Below are 22,432 nucleotides of genomic sequence, written 5' to 3' on the forward strand. Positions count from 1 at the left end.
CCGGAGTAGGTGCTCTTCTCCGTTTTGTCCTGATGAAGACTCCATCTTGAGGACTCAACCTACCCTCCTTCCCAGGGGTCGGAACGTTGACTATAGACATCTACTCCACAAGCTCTGATGACAGAATTCTCATTAGTTAATGTCCTTCAGAGTTATGTGTATATATGGGAACAATTGACCTGATTTAGGCTGGAAATGTTATATATTGTATAATTGATGTATTTCTGTCAAGCTACCTCTTTCCTGTCCACCACCTTCACTTACTCACTTGAACCCCAACCCACATACCTCCCTCTACCCACACTAAGAGCAATGTCAATACAAACCGCACTGTCAGTTGTATGAGCAACTGTGTTGCCTTAAATGATCAATGCTTTGAATAATAACTGCATTAGATGCCAATCACTTTGAAGATATTGCATTTTTTGCAGTTCATGCAAGCAAGGTCTCATGAATGCTAATATTCCTTTTTCGTTCGTAAATGTTGCTATTGTGACCATTCTTTATTTTTCTGCAGAAAGCAGGCAGCCTCCCTCTCCTCCCGTGAAGCCAATCACAACGCTGCAATGGCAGCGTTGTGATTAGCTGGGACGTCGACCCCACAGGCGTCTATGGGGAGGCCATTTTCTCTATGTAGGCTGCATGCAGCCTACACAGAGAAAATGTAGAGTGTGCATGACTGATTTCGTCTGCCCTGGGGCCGACCAAACAGTCAGCGCCCATAACATTGGGCAAGCCACGCCTCCCTGCCTGGAGCAGCAACGCCCACCCACCTGTCCCCAACCAAACCCTGCCATCTGCTTTCTCGCAGTGCGAGAAGCAGAAACATAACATGGTATTTAAAGCACAATTTTATATTTCTGCTTCTCACACTGGGAGAAACCAGTGGGGGGCGCCCCTCCGCCCACGTGGAGGAGCTGCCCCTGGTGCAGCATAGAAATAGCATCATGTATTCTTTGAGTGAGTCTCTCATTATCTAAAGTGGTAATTAATTACCACAGAAGGCTGCACTCATTTCACTATGGCAACTTAGGCAAAGCCACAAAGCATAATTGACACCTGTCAAAACACAACAAAGCATAGTCAACAGCTCAATGCATACATGGGCAGCATTGCTTTCTGGTTAGGTTTGGGCTTGACAAACCACACCACGCACATTCAAACTTAACCGATTGCTTAACAATTCAAATAAGCAATCATCTTTATAGTCCTGGTGAATTTTACCAAGTAACTACTATTTTTATGGAAAGAATGAGAATTATTTAAAGAATATCACAATTTAAACTTACCATATGTTGATCTTCTTATTAGTAACATAACGTCTCAATCCCCATTCACAGTCTGTTACGCAGAAGAAACCGGAAAGTCAGAAAGTAACTGTTCTCATACCTCTAATTTGAACATGTAATTGATTTCTATACTCTACTAATCGCCATACATGTTTAAAGAAAATGAGACTATAAGTGCAGAAATGCCTCAAGTGCATCCTCTTTTTCTCACCTCTATCAGCTTTGAAATCCGATCAAAATTTAAGAATGTCTTAAAATAACAAAGTGACAATTAATAATTTGCTTTACTAAGGGTAAGTTGAAAACATACTTTTTTTTAGTAAGTATTGGCCTATAGCAACAGGCTTTCAACGCAAGGTTATGTGCAACATCTAATAGGCATTTTGTCAAATGTGTGTTGAAAATATTGTTGTAATGTGTTTGTGCACAAACATCACTATAACATCTGGAATGATTATTACTCCGGGCATTCATATTTCCTTCCTTTTTTTGCTCAGGACGTCCAATGGTAATCTCTAGTGGCATGCAGTCGATGGACACAATGCGTCGAGTTTACCAGATTGTGAAACCGATCAATCCAAATTTTTGCATCCTCCAGTGCACCAGCGCATACCCCTTAGATCCCGCGCATGTCAACCTCCGAGTGATAAAGGTCAGTGAACTGAAGATACTGCATAATAAAGCAATAATAGATGCATATGCAGAGTTACTATAGGGAGGAATGGTTTTAGTCAAAATTTTTCATCTCAGTCTAAGCAATAGGGCTACGTCAAATTTGTTGAACTTTTGCTTCATTATTGTAAACATTTTGAATACCAAGAGGTTACAAAGGCAGTTAAAAAACTAACTTGTGAAAGTAAAAAGTATTTTTTTGTGTGAAAAAGTCAGTAAAATATAATTTTGGTGATATCATTTTTGCTGGAACCCCACTCTGTCCCACACCCCATAACATGCTTTTGCCCCAAAAAATTGTGTAAGAAAAATGTTTTATTGTTAAAATGTTGTCTCAAGCAAATGTGGGTAATATACACAAACTTTGCAACTTCGTTAAATGCAAATGTTGTGTACTTTGCCCATCTTGTCTGTCAAATTACATATTTGCATGCCCCTTGCTGATATCATGAACATTTTGTGCAGTGGATAAGGGCATTCAGGCACGGCCCATGCTGGGAGTTATACTGGGGCGGTGACACAGGCAGGGGAGGGTAAAATGCGGGACATGGACCATTAGAGGTAAGTACCAAAAAAAAAAAAAAAAATTTGTTGCCCACGCTGCATTGCCAAATATGATGCAGTGTGGGCAACGAAATTTGTTTTTTTTCCCCCGGTTCTTACCTCCAATGTTCCATATCCCGCATTTTACAACCCCCCACCCTGACCCTCACCTGCCTGATGTCACCACCCCATTATAACGCCCGGCACGGGCCGTGCCTGAGGGCATTGGTTGAATCAACTTAGATGATATGAATCACTGACAGAATATCGAATGACAGACTATCGACCTACAGAAATATCGACGCAAGAATATCGAAGTCAAGAATATCTCCCCTACCTCCTATCTACATTATGATAAGTAAATATGTCGAGAAAAAAAATATTGATGTCAAAAACATCGTTGTTAAAAATATCGTTTTTATATAAGTAAAAAAATAATGTCAAATAAAGTAAATAATACATATAATTAAAATAAACATAGTTAAAAATATTTCAAAATGTTTAAAAATTATAAGTAATATATAATATAAAAATTAATTAAACATATACATATAATATATCAAATATACTTATAAATATATTGTAATAATTATTTTAGTAACTTATACATTTTTTAAAAATATCTTATAAATTATAAATACATCTATTCACATAAAACAATAATATAAATTCAAATTAAATAAATATATATAACAAATTACAAAAATGAAAAGAATTTTTAAGCTTCACAAAAAAATAATTATATACTACATTAACTAAAATAATACAAAAAATATTAGAAAGAGGAGGAAATAAAATTACTATTCCAACTCCAAACATGCAACAGCAGGGAAAGTATTGGATAGCGTAGGTGTAAAAATTACTATTCACACTCCAGTGAGTGCAACAGTAGGGAAGGTGTTGGATAGTTAGGAGTAAAAATTACTATTCCCAACCCAGTGAGTGCAATAGTAAGAGAAAGTGTTGGATACCGTATAGGTAAAATTTGGTATTCCCACACCATGAAGTGCAACAGTAGGCAACGTTTTGTATAGCGTAGGAGTAAAAATTACTGTTCCCAACCCAGTGAGTGCAACAGTAGAGAAAGTCTTGGATAGCGGTCTCATACTGCTGCTGCCAAGACCACGACACGCTGCTAAAACCTGCACAGGTCTTTTTCCCTGACCCTTTCGACCTCCTAACACGCTGCCACTTCGCTATTTAGAACATCTCTGGTTATAATCGTCCCAGGTTTTTAAAATTGCTCTGCATTTTCTTGTGTTTTTAATCATCAACTGTTTTTAAGCTCTTTACTGTAATAACTGTGTTTCTTCTCGCATTTTGCACCCACCTGATTAGCGAGGCTTCCCCGGTCCGCCGCGGCTTCACGCTGATTGCTGCAGAGGGAAGACCTCACTCCAGGCATTACTTCTGGGCACTCACTTCAGGCCTGGTTAGCGGTCCAGATTCCAGAGGCACCTATTTAGGTGATTATTGGATCGGACACGCAGCGGGTACGCCGCCGGCACACTGAAGGCGCGCCAAAGGCAAACCCGTCTCCGCCCATCCACGCCTGGACTGGGCCCAGGGACAAGGATCCTGGCCCGTACACTGCATGTAAACCTACTCCATACTACTCAGGTGAAAGCTTAAAAGCCTTATGCCCACCCACGCATCAGGACTGTAATTTACTCAATTGTGAAAACCTAATAAGTCCGGACCACCTTCAATGTTCAGGTTGCGACACCAAACTCCCCATTATTCTAGATTTGTCGTCAAATCTACAGAGAGAGAATCCATGACTCCACATCAAACGTACATCGATTTGCAGTTAGCCCTTATCAATGCTAGGTCATTGATTAAACACAAATACGATATAGCTGACTTTATCATAGATAACAAACTTGAAGTACTATTTGTAACAGAAACCTGGGGTGATGTAACATCTAACTCCAACTTTAATATCACTGTTCTGCATGGCTACAAAGTGTTTAGACACGATATACACTAAATATAGGTGGTGGACTTGCATTGATACACAGGATTGAATTAACTGTTCAATAACCCCCATGCCTGAAAGTGGGGCCTTTCTCATTAAAATTACTCCCTAGGACCAATATACTTTTAAAGGCCTTCTGATCTACTGCCCTTCAGGTCCCAGATACAATTTTCTGGCTAACGTTCACTCATTGTTAGAGCTCAGTCCCCATTCCAATTTTTTTACGAATTTAGGAGATATGAATTTTCACCTAGAAAGAAATGAAGACAGAGACACAGAGGAGTTCCTCAAAATGACATCAGAACTAGGCCTCAGATTGCTTGTTCAAGAAACTACGCATCTTGCAGGGCACACTCTGGATGGTCTTTTTACTAACAACCCAGCCATCTCCAATATCTACCCTTCCGCTAACCTGGTCTGATCACCATGCCATTCTTTTTTGGATATAAGCTCCCTCAACCCAACAGTCCTAATACAGTTGAGTCCAAGACCACTAGTAGAGCATGGCACCAAATTAGCTCCACGACTTTGGTCAACCAGTTAGCACAAAGCCAATTGGACCTGGAGAAGGATGCGGAAACCTCAGTCATAAACTGTACTACATGGCTTGAGACTAATTTCGCAAAGCTAGCTTCTACTACATGAACTAATAAAAATAGAAAAACATCATCAGCCCCGTGGTTCTCAGAAGCCCTGGGAGTAGATAAACAGGCTTGCAGAAGGCAAGAAAAAATCTGGCGCAAAAATTATGAAGCCCGGTAAAAAAAATCCGTACAAAACCATGCTTTTAGATTTTTTTTAAAAAGTTGATTTTGGAGAAAAGTCTTTACAACACAGCGCAGATAGAAAAAGCTGGTAATTCCAGCAATGAACTATTTTGAACCGTGAAAAATTTGACTACAATGACAAAAGACGCTTCCGTTAATCCATTAATACCTACGAAAGTAATTGAGAAAACCATAAATGCAGAGCTTTCTGCATTTGTTGTTGATAATCAGATTTTGGATCACAGTCAGTTTGGCTTTAGAACAAATCATAGTACAGAGACGGCTCTGATTAAAACCATAGAAGAAATTTGTTCCTCATTGGATGGCGGCGGGTTGGCAGCTCTTGTTCTGCTTGACCTATCCGCAGCATTCGATACTGTGGATCAAACCCTTCTGGTACATCGACTAAAATCAAACAGTCCATCTTAAAAAGTTCAAGCCAGCACCTTTCACCCTCCCGTGTGGTGTCCAGCAGGCCTCCTCACTGAGCCCTACGCTTTTTAACATTTATGTGGTGGAATTGATACCACTGATAAGAAGTTTCTATCTGATTCCCACCTCCTATGCCGACGATACCCAGTTGGTAATCTCGACAGTGGATATGGATACCAATCACTCCCTAAAACTTCATGACTGTATGCTCACTCTGAGTCACTGGATGAGCACTCACTGCCTGAAATTAAATTCAAGCAAAAACTGAAGTGATTATGTTCGGTAATCTTTTCCCACCATGGTCCCTAGCCTGGTGGCCAGACAATCTTGGCCCCCACTACTCCTGTGGTTAAAGCTAAGAACCTTGGGGTTATCATAGATGAGAAACTTAGTTTTAAATCTTAAGTTTCCAAGGTTGTGTCTTCCTTGTACTTCACAACCAAAACCGGATGAAACATTTTTTCCATTCATTCCCAAAACTTCCAGAAAGCTGGTTGTAACCTCTTTAATTGTATCTAAACTTGATAATTGTAATGGACTTGATATCAATGTTCAATCTACTCACCTCAGAAATTTGCAGGCGGTACAGAATGCCGCAGAAAGACTTATTCTGGAAATACCTAAACATCAGCCTGTTAGATCAGCATGGCTGCCAGTTGGTCAGCGGGTAAAGTTCAAGGTACTCTGCATCGCCCATACAGCACTACATAAAGAAGGTCCAAAATTCTTATGGGACCTTTTTAGATGGTACTTCCCTAACAGACCTTTGCTTTCAGCCAATGCCAATCTGATGCCTACGGTCAGAATTAAAAAGTCGACTTGGGGGGGAGGATTCCAGCTACAAGACCATCAAGGAATGGAACTCCCTTTATATCTCAGGAAAACTCCCTCTCTTCTTGAGTTTAGAAAACAACTTAAGACCTGGCTCTTTTAGAAGTAGAAGTTCAAAGCATAGTATGTAGCACCAAGACACCTAAGGGTATATGTGCGCTATACAAATTAAATTGACATAACATAGCGTAGGAGTAAAAATTACTATTCCCACTTCAGTGAGTGCAACTGTAGGGAAATGAGTTGGATAGCGTAGGGGTTAAAATTACTATTCCAACTCCAATGAGTGTAACAGTGTGGAAAAAGTGGGATAGCGCAGGGGTTACATTAACATACTTATTAATTAAATAACTTTTGTAAAATAAATAGCATGTTTATAATGAATTAACAAAAAAATAATAAAAAAGACCAATATAATTACATTTATACTTTCTTAAATAACATTAAATTACTTCCTACCCTATTCCCCCATAAAGACATAACGTGCTACACATGAAAAAATAACACAAATAATGTAATTATTAATTAATCAATTAATAAAAATGAATGACCAATTAATACATTTGCAATAAATTAATTGATGATAACAATAAAACCATAATATTAATAAATTAAGTATGACTAATATAATTATAAATTAATCAATTAATAAAACGATTTACCAATTAACACACAATCAATAATTAATAACAATAAATAAAACATAATAATCAATTATTTATAATTAAATTACTCCCACCTTATTCCCCTAAAAACCCACAACCTGCTACCCATAAAAAATAACATAATACATTTAATTATCAATTAATCAATTACTAAACATTAATGAGCATTTTTTAATTAATTAACAATACATTAATTAACAATAACAATAAATAAATAAAATAGTACATTTGTTGTTATAATTAATATCGTGATAAATTAATCAATTAATACAAATTAATTATTACCAATTAATACGTAATTAACAATAAATTAATAATAAATAACAATAATTAAAAACCTAATAATTAATTAATTATAATTAAATTACTTCCCGCCCTATTACCCTATAAACTCACGACCGGCTCTGATACTAAAACGCAAAATTTACTTTAAAAGAATTACGGATTTCTAAACATTTAATACATATATGTAAAAAGAATAAAAATACATTACTACATTTTTTAAACATACATATAAAATACATACTAAAAGACATAACACTAATAGCAATAATATTAACAACAATATTTTTGCTAACGATATTACTTACTTCGATATTACTTACTTTGATATTACTTACTTCGATATAAAAAAAACAAATGTACTTACCTTAAGGTCAATATTCAGGTCACTGATATTCTTGACATCAATAGTCTGTCCCTACGATGTTATAAAATCGATATTACTGTAGGTTGATATAAAAAAAATCGATATTTTGAATGCACACCCCACCATTTCTGAGTATGTACCCTCCCTGACGGTAAAGCAAATGTCACACATATTATAGCAAGTATGGTAACGTTCAAATGTTCAGTAATTTCTGGATATTTATTTACTTATTTATTTGCAGTTTTATATAGCACTAGCAGCCCTTCCCGAAGTTGTCCGGGTATGAATTGCTGCCGGCCAGTAGTATATTGTTTTGTAGGATTTCGTTTTGATAGCATTTCTTATCTGTGACAGGCCTGTGAAACGCTCCGATTCACAGTGCACTGCTGATGCACTTAAGAGTGCGCGTTCTGTAGTGTGTGAACTCGAGTTTCCCTACTTTATTTTTCCTTGCAATATTATATAGCGCGAACTCGACAACATGGCATGAGCACAATTTACATTACAGAAGAACACATTCATTTGTGGTAGGCATGGGGCGACAAAGCGATTTGCCTGGATGTTGAGCTGATGCTGAGATTCGAGCGTAGCTCCCCAGCTCTAAAGTTCGCAATTTTAGAACGTGTGGCGGGAGGTGTGTCTGAAAGTGTATGTCGGTGCTGGTCATCAATGAGAGAGACCTGTGCATTTTCAAATGGATGGTGAGAAAATATGAGTATGTTGCTGGAAATGTGGGCCCCCGTGCCACTAATGTACTTACCGGGGGAGGGTAAACACCCATTATTCCGCAACTTTGTTTCCGCATACCATCACTCCGCATACTTTCATTATAAAAGTACCATGACTCCGCAATGCCATTATAACGCATGGCATTACATTTTATATGCTTTTACCACGCATACATTTACAACAAAATTCGTTGTAAATGCATGAATGGTAAAAGCATGTTTTTTTTAATGTTTGGATAAGGTAAGTATGGGTATATGTTTGGGGTACTGAGGTATATGTTTTGGGGTGTTTAGATATTTTAAGGGTTCAGATATAGTTTTGGGGTATGGGGTACAGGAGTAGTTTTAGGGTTTAGGGATAGGTATGGGTTTTGAGGGTACAGGGGTATTTTTAGGGTTCTGGGCTAGGTTTGGGTTTTGAGGTATAGGAGTATTTTTAGGGTTCAGGGGTATTTTAAGGGTTCAGAGATAGGTTTGGGTTTTGGGGTACAGGGGTATTTTTAGGGTTCAGGGCTTGGTTTGGGTTTTGGGGTACAGGGGTATTTTAGGGTTTAGGGTTAGGTTTGGGTGTTGGGGTACAGGGTTATTTTTAGGGTTCAGGGCTAGGTTTGGGTTTTGAGGTACAGGGGTATTTTAAGGGTTGAGGGGGTAGGTTTGGGTTTTGGGGTACTGGGGTATTTTAAAGGTTCAGGGCTAGGTTTGGGTTTTGGGGTACAGGGGTATTTTAGGGTTCAGAGTTAGGTTTGGGTTTTGGGGTACAGTGGTATTTTTAGGGTTCAGGGCTAGGTTTGGGGGTACGGGGTATTTTTAGGGTTCAGGGCTAGGTTTGGGTTTTGTGGTACAGGGGTATTTTTAGGGTTTCGGGATAGGTTTGGGTTTTGGGGTACAGAGTATTTTTAGTGGGTTAAGATGAGTTAGTGTTTAAGGGTCTTGGGGTATTTTAAGGAGTAAGGGTGGGTTATGATTATGGGGTGCAGGGGTATTTAAAGGGATCAGGGTGGGATTAGCACTAGGCGTGGGCGGAAAATCCGTTCCGCTCGCGGATTTTGCGGATTTTCGGGAAATCCGCAATCCGCGAGATTTGCGAATTTCCCGCAAAATCCGCAAATCCGCGAGCAGCGGATTTTGCTCGCACTGCTCGCACTGTTCGCGTGAGTTCGCGCCCCGCGAATAAGTGCAAAATTGCAGAAATACGATCTTAGCAAAACTGAAAGTAACTACTTACCAGGTTCAAAAGTTCAGGCTCATCATTAGTAGCCATTTCCTGGAGTGCTTCCTGAGGGGCCCCTCCAGAGTTCAGTTGCCAGTTGAAACTATTATGTGACCCTGCTCTGAACCTCAGAATAGTTACACATATGCCACAAAGGTCCTGAATTACAGCTAAGGGAGACAAGCAGGAGCCAGGCTGGAAGTTAAAATCCATTAATCAGCCCCTAATTCATTATTGTCAGTTGGGGCAGGGCAGGTGTTGTAACTAATTTTGCAACAATGAAAGCACTTAGCAAGTGCAAAAGATCACTAATCAGGGCGCACTAAGGAAGCAGGTGCCAGCTAAAAAAATATTCTGTGACACATGAATCAGCCCCAAATTAATTCAGGTCACTTGAGGCAGGGAAGGTGTGCTTTGCTTTGCCGAAAATAATGTACACTGGACAACCAGAGGGTGTGGTGATGAAACAGAGGGTGGCATGGGTGGGCCAGAGGGTGGCATGAGTAGTCAGAGAGTGGCAGTGGTGACAGAGAGTGGCAGTGATGAAGAAGAGTGTCCCAAACAGGCTGGACACGTAGAAACAACAAGTTCGCGAAACTTGCGACCCGACAGGTAAGTTCGCAATTTGCGAAAGTGTACAAAACCCTCGCGAACTGGCAGAAACACGGGCGAACACAAAAAAAAAAAAAATCCGCAAATTCGCGGGAATTCGCGGATTTTGCGGATTGCGAATCCGCAAATCCGCAAAATTCGCGAACGCGAGATCCGCAAAATTCGCTCATGCTTAATTAGCACACAATATGAGACATGGCATGAAGGGCGGCACGTACCACACGCCCCCAGCATTTGTCACGCCCCCAGCACACGCCCACAGCACAACACAGACATGCCCACAAGGGACTACTTTGCTGGCACGGTTCTTTTACCTTTTAAATGTATATGGTGGGCGTCTGCATAGCCTATGTCCTTCTTCTGCAACTGCCCTTTCCAACGCTGTATTGGGTGTTGTGATTGGTGCTGTGGTTCCTGAGATTACCCGCCTCAAAGGTTTGGGCTCTCTCTTTATTATATTAGTATGGATGAACTAGACGGCCATAGCGTCAAAACTTTTTACATAGGACTAAGAGGGACAATATCATCACAGTATAGCAGCAAGACCGAAATATATAGGTTGACCTAAAGTGAAATATCTATGACATCAACATGTATTAGCCCTAGTTTAAAAGTCTCTTCCTGTTTTGCTGGCTCAAGAGAAATGTATAAGGAGGGTTAATCCCAATCACAGTGGGATAATTTGCTGGAAAAGTAGGGCTTTAAGTTCTCACTTGAAGGTCTTATATGGGGAATTCATAAAAATGACAAGAGGGATGGTGTTCCAGATTCTGGGAGCATTACCGGAGAAGGCTTGCTTCAGCGTTTTTGCTTTTTCGATTGAGGGGATTTCAAGTCATACACAGTCTTCTCTTCACTGGAACTGAATGACTAGTTTGTGTGTCACATAGTTAGCGGGACTCTCATGGATTTCCTTGTGATTTTGCAGGCAAACTTAATGACAACACTTGCCTGAATTGATAGCCATTGTGCTGAAATCAGGATTGAGGTGCTATGCTTTGATCTTCTGGATCCGGAGACAAGTCAGGCTGTATAGTTAAGAGCAGCCTTCAATAGAGTCAGGTTAACACTGGAAATTCCAATGAATAAGTGGTTGGCATTATCAAGTATTCAGAGAACTAGTGATTCAAGCACTGTTTTGAAGTTATCTGCTGGGATAAGAGACTTTAGTCCTCTGAGGAGTCTGATTTGGCATTAAGAAACCTTGTTCTTCTGCGTTGATGCAGGCATTCAATTAGTTTTTTTATCCAGAGTATATCCTAACAATTTAGCGAATTCAGTAATGTATGATTCCACTCATGCAAGATATACATATCAAACCAGGCTTGTTCTTTGATGGGGCAGTCTAGTGAAGAGAATGGAAAGGGGCGACCACTCGGTCCCCCCGAACGTATGGTTGGGTGCCCCGATCCTCCCGGGAAACCATTTTGGGCAGGGGCGTGTCCCGGCTGGTATGCCCGAAGCGGCGTAGCAGGGGCGCGCCTTTTCCCGCCCAAGAGGGGTTGTCCTAGGCACCAACACCGATGACCACGCCCAGTAGGCGTACCGGAGGAGGGTACACGCCTTCCCGCAGAAGTATAAATAGAGCGGGAATACGAAGAAGCGTCCTCTTGTTCCTGTGCTCTGAAGGCTGCCCCCACTCGTTGCTCGTGAGCCCTCGACGGAACAAGCAGCAATTTTGAGAACTTGTAATCTTGTTGTTTTTCTTTCAGTTACTCTAAGGCAAAGAGTCCAGGACCTCGTTGCTCGTCTAAAGGAGCCGATAATCGAAACCATGGCTGGCAAGAAAGCAGGAAAGGGTTCCGAGACGGATAAGGTGCTACGCCTGTTGATGAACCGGATGGCTGGCATGGAGCGGAAACTCGGACAAGTCCCATCGATCGGCCGAGGTTTAGCGGACGTCAAAAAGCAACTGGCTGCACTGAGCAATCCTGATAACCCTAAGAAGGTAATAGGCCCGGCCTTGCCAGGAATCGTCCCCGAGGGTAGAGGAAAGCGGGTCAAAAAGAGGGCGGTTTCAGGGGAGGTTCCGGTCCCTGAGGTGCCCCCGGCCTCCCCGGTCATGCCAGCTGACGGCCCGGTACCAATCCCAGACGCGGGTCAACCGATCCCGGTTGTGATTACCCCCGCTAACGATGAGGATATGCCTCCTGAATTGGTCACCCAGTTGGCCGCATGGCTCAATAAAAAAGCAGGGGTTGCCAAGGCGCCCGGAGACACGGCCGAAGAGGCCAAGTTACTAATACAGCAGTTGCGGCAGTCGCGAGATGCCGCGAAGGCGAATCTTCCTCTTGTTTCCCCACAGGTGACACCGGTAGGACCGGCAGTTGGTCTCGAGAAATCGGCGGGAACAACGACCGAACCGGGTAAGCTCGCTTTGCCAATGGCGGGGGAGGGCTCATTACCCTCAAGGCGGGAGAGGGTGGCACAGCACATCCCTATGGCCACAAAAGAGTTGATATGGGGAGACAAGTATGTCAATATGTTTTCGTTATTAACTGACCATCGCGAGATGGAATATGCTAAAACCCAGAAAGATTTGTGGCACCCAAGCGTGTGGCGCGCCAAGATGGCGGAGTTCAGGGTGGATGAAACGATAACGAATTGGGCAAAGGCATTTGCAATATTTACTGCAGTTATGGGGGAATGTAAACCCGAGGTATTAACTGAACTGTCTTGCTATCAAACTCGTATTATGGATTTCTATGCAATGTATGAGGGAGAGGAATGGAAAGGTTGCGACATGAAATTCCGAAAAGCGAAAGAATATGATGCCTCTCTGACATGGGACTGCCTCGAATCGGTCTCATGGCATAAGCAGCTCCTGCCGGAGGCGGCAGGTACATCCTCGCCGGGCGGGAGTGGGTCAGGGGTCTCCCGCCAAAAGCCCGCGGTGCCGGGGGCGATCACCAGCCGAAAACCGGCGGGAATGGTGGAAAGCGGGGGGTCTGTTGGGGCTTCAATCGAGGCAACTGTAACAGACCGCAAGGAACATGTAGGTTCAAGCATGTGTGTGCGGGCTGTGGGAATTCCTCACACCCGGAGAGTTCATGTAGATCGAAAAATAACGGGGCGGGAGGAAAGGGAGGGTCCAAGCAGGAGTGAGGTAGATCGTTGTGACCAATTGCCTACACCCGTTGATCTCATGGCTATGACTCCTTGGTTAAAAAAATACCCTGATTATGTCTTCACTGGGGTGTTGAGGAAGGGATTCTTTCACGGCTTCCACATCCCGGCGGGGGATTTTCGAGGGGACTCCTTTTGTAAAAACCAGTTATCGGCGCGACATAATCCAAGTGCGGTGGAGAGAAAAATTGCGAAAGAAGTCAGCTTAGGGCGAGTGGCAGGGCCTTTTCATCGCCAACCGGTGGCGGATTTCATCTGTTCCCCGTTAGGGGTGGTCCCGAAGAAAGACCCGGGGGAGTTTAGGCTTATCCATAACCTGTCTGCTCCAAGGGATTCCTCGGTGAACGAGGCCATTGACCCAGAAGTTTGTTTGGTGCGGTACGCATCTTTCGATGATGCCGTTGCCATGTTAAATCGCCTGGGCCCCGGGACGCTGATGGCGAAATCGGATATCGAATCGGCGTTCCGGTTGCTCCCGGTACACCCACAGGATCAGCGCCTGCTAGGTTTTGCATTCCAAGGGAGTTATTACATGGATAAATGCATGCCGATGGGTTGCTCCATTTCTTGTGCCTATTTTGAAAAATTCAGCTGTTTTTTAGAGTGGGCATTCACCGAGGCCACAGGGCATAGGCATGTTATGCATTATCTAGACGACTTCCTGTTCTTAGGAGCGGCCGGCGACACAAAATGTGCGCAGGCGCTGCAGGACTTTTGCATCCTCATGAGGGAGTTTGGAGTCCCATTGGCACCAGGTAAGATGGTTGGACCATCTACTTCACTGGAGTTTCTGGGGATTGAGCTCGATTCTGTGGAGGGATGTTTCCGTTTGCCAGTGGGAAAGGTAGCCAAATTTAGGGCTTCCCTGAAGCTATGCCTTAGTAAGGAGAAAGTGACCCTGCACCAGTTACAGCAAACAGTGGGTCAGCTTAACTTTGCCTTGAGAGCTATACCAATGGCCCGCCCCTTCTCACGCTCTATTGCACAAGCTATGGTTGGTCTCAAAGAAGGACACCACCGTACGAGACTGTCTGCAGAGGTTCGCCAGGATATGCGCATTTGGTTTGCATTTCTGGCGGACTTCAACGGGCGAGTAGTATGGAGCAAGCCGCCAGCGTCTTCAGACGAGCTAGGTTTGTGGACTGACTCGGCGGGAGCGTGGGATTTGGCACCATTTTTGGTAACCGATGGTCGGCGCAGATATGGCTGGCGTGGTGGCACTCCAGCGGTCTCACAAGTAACATTGGGTTCCTGGAGCTATTCCCTATTTTTGTTGCTCTGATGGCATGGCCAGACGAGTTCAGAGACCGCTCTGTGGTATTTTGGTCTGATAATATGTCGGTTGTTGAATGCATTAACCAACAGGTAGCACGCTGCAAATGGATCTTGAGATTGTTAAAAGAAGTTGTGCTGCTTTGCATGAGACTGAATGTACAGTTCAGGGCGAAACATGTGCCGGGCGTACTGAATCATGCGGCTGATGCACTCTCTCGTTCACATATGCAGGCGTTCAGGGGTTATCTACCTACAGCGGACCTAGTGGCGGCACCATTCCCCAAAACACTTTGGCTAATCGGTGCCCCGGATTACAAGACCTCGTGGCAGCAAGCTTAGCCCCCAGGACGAGGAAAGCATACGAAGGAGCGTTTCGTTCCTATTGCACATTTTTGGGTCCGACAGAGAATCAGAACTGGGGTCAGGAGGAAGCCTTCCTGGGGTTCTTGGTAGCACTACACAGAGAGGGCCGATCAGTGGCAACGGCCAATAGGCATAGAGCGGCCATTTCATTCATGGCGCAGGTGCATGGCATAAAAGACCCAACGGGTTCCTTTTGATGAGAGGCGCCCGATTGGCTTAGATAGGTTATCCATACTCATGGCGATACTAGTCGAGACATGCTCTTCCCAGTACAAAGCAGTTCTGTTCTGCGCAGCTTTCGCATTAGCATTCCATGGGGCTATGCGGGTGAGCGAACTGGTTGCAAGGAATAAGAAAGACGTTGAGGGAGGCTTGTGCAGGGATCATGTCCTAATTAGGGGTGATTCGATGATAATCACGATAGCCAGGTCCAAGACCGACCAGGGGGCTACGGGAAATAGTGTTGTTGTGCAGCGCGTGCGAGGGTCCCCCACGTGCCCGATAATGTGTATAGAGGAATACTTGGCACTAAGGGCGGCTACATGGGGGGGGAGTTTGCTGAGGCACAATGATGGCACCCCACTGACGAGGTTTCAGTTTCAGAGGGTGTTAGCACTGACAATCGCTGCTGCGGGCATGGACCCGGGCGATTTTGGGACCCACTCATTTAGGATAGGGGCTGCTACTGAGGCTACAGCCAGGGGTCAGAGTGCGGATGAAGTGAAACAATTGGGACATGGTCCTCGAATTGCTTCAAAAGGTATGTGCGATTACACATGTTGTAAAGTCAATGACATGCACTCACGCTTCTTGTCTTTTGTTTGAATTACAGTTTCGCGAGCCTGTCAGGCGGGGCGGAATTTGCAGTCGACCCAGTACCAGGAGACCAGCGGTCATGGATCACCGTCTAGAGAGAGAGTGGTATGGGTCGTGGGCCACTCATACGTGAGGCGCGCCGCGGACGTATTCAAAGCAGGTGACGCGACTCGCGCAGCTGGGGAATACGGGTACAGAGTGGCATTCCATGGGAAGGGTGGGCTCTGTATTGACCAATTCAAGTCATTCGTTGAGGGTCTCTTAGGGCGGCAAAGGTCACCGCCATCTGTGGTCATAGTACACCTGGGGGGCAATGACATGGTGACACTGGGTACACGAGTGTTGTTTGAACAAGTCTTGGCTGCTGTTAGCTGGTTGTCGAAGAGAGTCCCGGGGTGCACGATTGCCTGGTCCCACATGATTCCCAGGAAGGTATGGCGGGGGGGCCTTTCGGTGTCAGCACTGAACCATTCGGTTAAGAGGGTAAACAAAAAAAATTGGTAAATTGTTTCGCTCTGCGCAGTTGCATAGCATTCCTCATGGGTGTATTCGGGGTGATCACATGTATCTCAATGATGGGGTTCACCTGTCCCGGGAGGGGAATGATTTACTCATAGGAGACTTCATAGCATGGCTAAGGGGTTTGAGGAAGCATGACCTTTAGGAGGAGTTGGGGGTGCCGGATACTCGGTCAACTATCCGGCCTGTGGCGGTAAGGTCATGATCGGTGAGCAGTAATTTCAAGGTCCCTAGAGGGGGGCGCCACCCAGAATGGATGGGAGCGCCCAGGGGGAGGCGGCCATTGGCCCCTCCCACGGGGAGGTGGCACCCACTAAGGATGGGTCGCCTAAGGGGAGATGGCCATAGGCCCCTCCCAGGGGAGGAGGTGGCTATATGCCCCTCCTACTAATTTCCAGGGGGCCGGATATCCGCGACGGCGGATAGAGAGTGTGGGGATGGGGGGGAGTCCACGCTGTCCTTCCTACAGATACCTCACACGGGAACTCGGACGACCTTTAAGATGGCGTCGAGTGGAAAGGGGGCCCCCACAACGACAAGGGAAATTACAGTTGGCAATGAGGGTACAGTCCTCTGCGCATGCGCCACTCACACCGTGAGGGCGAGAGTTTGGTAGTAGGGATCTGACACCGGTTAAGACCTTGCCGTTGGCCCTTAATGCTAGGATGTACAATTTTAATTTAGAATGTATGCATTTGCAGGATGTTAGACTCGGCTAGGAAACCTTTGTATTAGAGATCTGTTAAGGTTAGCCAAAGAACATGTCTTCATCGAAATGTAATAAATGTAAAATTGTACATGATTATGAAACTTTTATTTAATGTTTTAAATTTTGTTTCATATTTTAATAAATACGGCCAGGAGGGTGACTCCCTCCCGCCTTCCAAAAGTTCAAGCCTGCGTCTGACTACCCATCCTTGGGGATTGTGTTGGGAGGGGGTGACGGGCATCCCGGCCATACAGAAGGAATTCAGTTTTTATTTATTTTTGTTCAGTTTGAGTTAATTTGTTGCTGAGACTTTGGGGTATAATTGTATCTGATCTGTGTGAAGATAAAGAGAGATGTTTGAGTTTCTCATGAGAGAGCTGAGAGGTTCCATGTACAGATTTAAAAGTGTTGGAGAGTGGATGGAACCTTGGGGTGCTCTATGGTGAAGAGGTAAAGCAATGGAGAGAGAGTTTGGAAACTTTACTTGCTGTGAGTGATTTATGAGATAGGACTCAAACCGATCCATTGAAGCCCATCTGTCATCTGTTCTTCAAGTGTTTTTGAAAGAGAGAGTGATTGACTATGTTTCAGATGCAGATGATAAGTCAAGAAGAATCCCGAAGAAGATTTGTCATTGTCCAGGATATGCACTGTATCATCCACTACAGGTGACCTTTCTTTTTTGTGCTGCAGTTGGCCCTAAAGCCTGACTGGTGGTCATCGGGGAGGTTATTTTTCATGTATGTATTTTATTTAGTTGTTAGCTTCACAGGTTTCAAGAACTTAAGCTAGGTAAGGAAGGTAGGGTAATAATTTTCATTTCCTATTTGAAAAATGTGGGACATTTTCCAGTGTTCTCCTGTGTTTAGGATATCCAGAGATCTTGCAGGGTTGGTGGATTTCCTGATGTGGTTAAAAGGTTTCTAGGCTGATATTTAGCAATGCTAATTCTTTATGAAAAAATTGCTTTGGCCATGTAGATGTGTTGTTGTACTCTCTGGATGTGATTTGTAACGTTTCAAAATCCTGCTTTGATGAGTTCTGAGAGTTTTTCATTGTGTCGACTAATTGGTATTGTGCATTTTTAGTTTTAAAAGGGCAAGGTAATTTGCCACCTCTGTCAGAAAGTAATTTGTATTTTTCTGCTAAGAAGTTTAGATTAGATTCTGTCAAACACGTTGTTAGTTTAGCATTTATTTTAGCTTTTATTAACATAAGATCAATGTCTCTGTAGTCCATTTCCCAAAACGTTTCTTTCTTTGTTAGTCTCCAAGTGTAGGTTTCAATGAGAATAGAGAAAGGGGTATGAGGATATGGGCAGACCAATTCAAAGGTATGGGGGACAGGTTCTCCAAAAGGCAAGGATAGAGTCAAGGATAGAGCCCTTTTTGTGTGTGGGTGAAGAATAAAATGCCTTACAACATTAATGATCAGAAAAATACATCTGTGATGTAACTGTATTGCTCATGTCACTTCAGTAAATATTGAAGTTTCACAAGAAGATGCTATTAGAGTTGTATCTTCCTGATATTAGTTCCATGGGCTCCTCAACAAAGTTACCTCCAGGCATGCAGGAAATTGTGTGAACATCAGTGGTCTTCAAATCTAATGTGTTGAATTAAACTGAAAGAAATTCAAAGGAAGAAGGTTGAGCTATACTTATGATTTTAGAAGAGAAGGAAAAATTGTGGATAAAAGCAACTCCACCACCTGGTTTCCCCTCACAGTTGTGGCAAATGATTGTGTATCCTGGAGGAATCAGAAAGCCTAGTTCTTTTCAGGTATAGCAGGCTTAGGTTTTAAGACTGGAATGTTTCTGCAATTTCAAATCTCTGTTTGCCTGTTGAGTTATGGGAATGTGGCAAGCAATTAAGAGAGGAATTGTCCACTCTTCAGATGGTAGAAAAGGTAATCAGAACCTGTATGAGATCAAACGTGTCCATGTAGTTTATGCTGTCAGTGTCTAGAGGAATACAGAAGGAAGATTCTGCAGGTTCTGGAAAAGGGAGCATATCGTAGCATAGGGTCAGATTGTTTATGTCTTCCTCGAATCCATACTAATATAATAAAGAGAGAGCCCAAACCTTTGAGGCCAGTAATGGAACCACAGCACCAATCACAACACCCAATACAGCGTTGGAAAGGGCAGTTGCAGCAGAATGACATAGGCTATGCAGACGCCCACCATATACATTTAAAAGGTAAAAGAACCATGCCAGCAAAGTAGTCCCTTGTGGGCGTGTCTGCGTTGTGCTGTGGGCGTGTGCTGGGGGCGTGACAAATGCTGGAGGCGTGTGGTACGTTCCGCCCTTCATGCCATGTCTCATATTGTGTGCTAATCCCACCCTGCTCTCTTTAAATACCCCTGCACCCCATAATCATAACCCACCCTTACTCCTTAAAATACCCCAACACCCTTAAACACTAACTCATCTTAACCCAATAAATATACCCTGTACCCCAAAACCCAAACCTATCACTAAAGCCTAAAAATACCCCTGTACCACAAAACCCAAACCTAGCCCTGAATCCTAAAAATACCCCGTACCCCCAAACCTAGCCCTGTACCCTAAAAATACCACTGTACCCCAAAACCTAACTCTGAACCCTAAAATACACCTGTACCCCAAAACCCAAACCTAGCCCTGAACCCTTAAAATACCTCTGTACCCCAAAACCCAAACCTACCTCTGAACCCTTAAAATACCCCTGTACCCCAAAACCCAAACCTAGCCCTGAACCCTAAAAATAACCCTGTACCCTAAAACCCAAACCTACCCCTAAACCCTAAAATACCCCTGTACCCCAAAACCCAAACCTAGCCCTGAACCCTAAAAATACCCCTGTACCCCAAAACACAAACCTAGCTCTGAACCCTTAAAATACCCCTGTACCCCAAAACCCAAACCTACCCCTGAACCCTAAAAATACCCCATATACCCCAAAACCCAAACCTAGCCCTGAACCCTAAAAATACCCCTGTACCCCCAAAACCCATACCTATCCCTAAACCCTAAAACTACTCCTGTACCCCATACCCCAAAACTATATCTGAACCCTTAAAATACCCAAACACCCCAAAACATATACCTCAGTACCCCAAACATATACCCCTATACCCATACTTACCTTATCCAAACATTAACAAAAACATGCTTTTACCATTCATGCATTTACAACGAATTTCGTTGTAAATGTATGCGTGGTAAAAGCATATAAAATGTAATGCCATGCGTTATAATGGCATTGCGGAGTCATCATACTTTCGTATTGAAAGTATGCGGAGTGATGGTATGCGGAAACAAAGTTGCGGAATAATGGGTGTTTACCCTCCCCTGGTAAGTACATTGGTGGCACGGGGGCCCACATTTCCAGCAACATACTCATATTTTTTCACCATCCATTTGAAAAATGCACAGGTCTCTCTCATTGATGACCAGCACCGACATACACTTTCAGACACACCTCCCGCCACAAGTTCTAGAATTGCGAACTTTAGAGCTGGGGAGCTACGTTTGAATCTCGGCATCAGCTCAAAATCCTGTGATTCCAGGCAAATCGCTTTGTCGCCCCATGCCTACCACAAATGAATGTGTTTTTCTGTAATGTAAATTGTGCTCATTCCATGTTGTTGAGTTCGCGCTATATAATATTGCAAGGAAAAATAAAGTAGGGAAACTCGAGTTCACACACTACTGAACGCGCACTCTTAAGTGCATCAGCAGTGCACTGTGAATCGGATCGTTTCACAGGCCTGTCACAGATAAGAAATGCTATCAAAACGAAATACTACAAAACAATATACTACTGTCCGGCAGCAATTCATATCCTGGCAACGTCGGGACGGGCTGCTAGTAGACTATAAAGCGGCCTTTGACAACATTAACCGGAATCGTCTATGGTCAAAATTAAACGGCTGGGGGATCTCAAAACCACTGTTGGACCTGTTAATAAACTTGCACAAGGAGACCTGGATACAGATAAAGGTGGGGGACGGCTCATTGCTGTCGAGGCGCATGCCGACAAACAATGGCCGCAAGCAGGGCTGTGTCTTGGCCCCAACACTGTTTAATCTGTTTTTGGGCGACCTGGCGCCAATTTTGACCAACTGCAATTCACATGCTCCTAAACTAGGAGGGTTAATCTACCATGCCTCTTATATGCGGACGACATTGTTTTAATAAGCCACACTAAAGTAGGGCTTCAAAACCTCCTGAACACCACACAGAGCTATTCCAAGGCAAATTATCTAAAAGTAAACCTCGAGAAAACTCAAACTATGACTATTAGCAAAAGAAAAAGAAAAATCTTCTTGTGGTTTTGGAACAACTCTCGCATCAAAGACACGCCAATATACAAATATCTAGGTGTGAAGATTGACAACAGTGGTCGATTCAGTGTACAAAGGTCTAGCATTAAAGGCAAAGGACTTGCTCTGGCAATTGCTTTAAAAACACTAAATAACAAGTTATCTGGTCCATCTTTAACACCTTTGGTACAAGTTATCCGAGCCAAATTACTACCTACAATAACTTATGGAAGTGAGGTCCTACGAGGTGGAGATGCAACAATACTCGACAGCACAATCATAGCCTCACATAGAATTATTTTTAGCCTTCCCAAGCAGACCTCCCCACTACAGATTAGGCTGGAGTTTGGCATTCAACAGCTCCAGGCACGTCAGGGGGCTTATATCTGTGTATGGGACAAAGTGAGGAAATCTGCACAAGGAACACTGAACGAATATCTGTGGAGGGAGATAGAGCAGTCTCCGACTTCGCCTGCAGCTAAATATTTAGAAAAAAGTCTTGTAAACACCGGGCTGGAACAGCTTTGGGCTTCCTCCTCAGATCACAAAACGTTTAACAAATTGGTAAAGAAATCTATTAAACAACAGTCGTGGGTACAAGATAAAGCAGATTTCTCAAAAAGAACGCACGCTTGGATGATTTTGAACTCATATTCAGCAAAAGCTCTCCAGAACTATTTTGGTCTGGGCTATGCCAAAAAGTCCAAAATGTGCTTCTTAAGATACAGGCTAGGTTTGTTGCCCTGCATTCAGCATCTCCCACACTGGCTAAAAAAGAAAACAGGTACGCTATGCCGGCTATGTGGTAACATGCAAGAAGATATGCTTCATCTGCTATGCTCTTGTGAGAAAATGCAAGAGGAGAGGAAACTCCTTTTGAGACACCATTTTATTCGATACGGGACACGTACACGAAGGAGTGCAGTCCTTACCTGCTTC

The 22,432-nt window shown here is 43.5% G+C and overlaps 1 protein-coding gene across 1 annotated transcript in view; it reads left to right on the forward strand.

The window, feature by feature from the left end:
• LOC147727647 (N-acetylneuraminate-9-phosphate synthase-like) overlaps positions 1-22,432 on the forward strand; it is a 188,955-nt gene that overhangs the window by 95,729 nt on the left and 70,794 nt on the right. The window contains exon 4 of the mRNA XM_086961660.1: positions 1,787-1,941. Coding sequence (XP_086817786.1) covers positions 1,787-1,941 — 155 coding nt within the window. The remainder of the gene's footprint in view (positions 1-1,786; positions 1,942-22,432) is intronic.

The sequence above is a fragment of the Lissotriton vulgaris genome, chromosome 3_1, assembly GCF_964263255.1.
Source record: "Lissotriton vulgaris chromosome 3_1, aLisVul1.2, whole genome shotgun sequence".
Classification (NCBI taxonomy): domain Eukaryota; kingdom Metazoa; phylum Chordata; class Amphibia; order Caudata; family Salamandridae; genus Lissotriton; species Lissotriton vulgaris.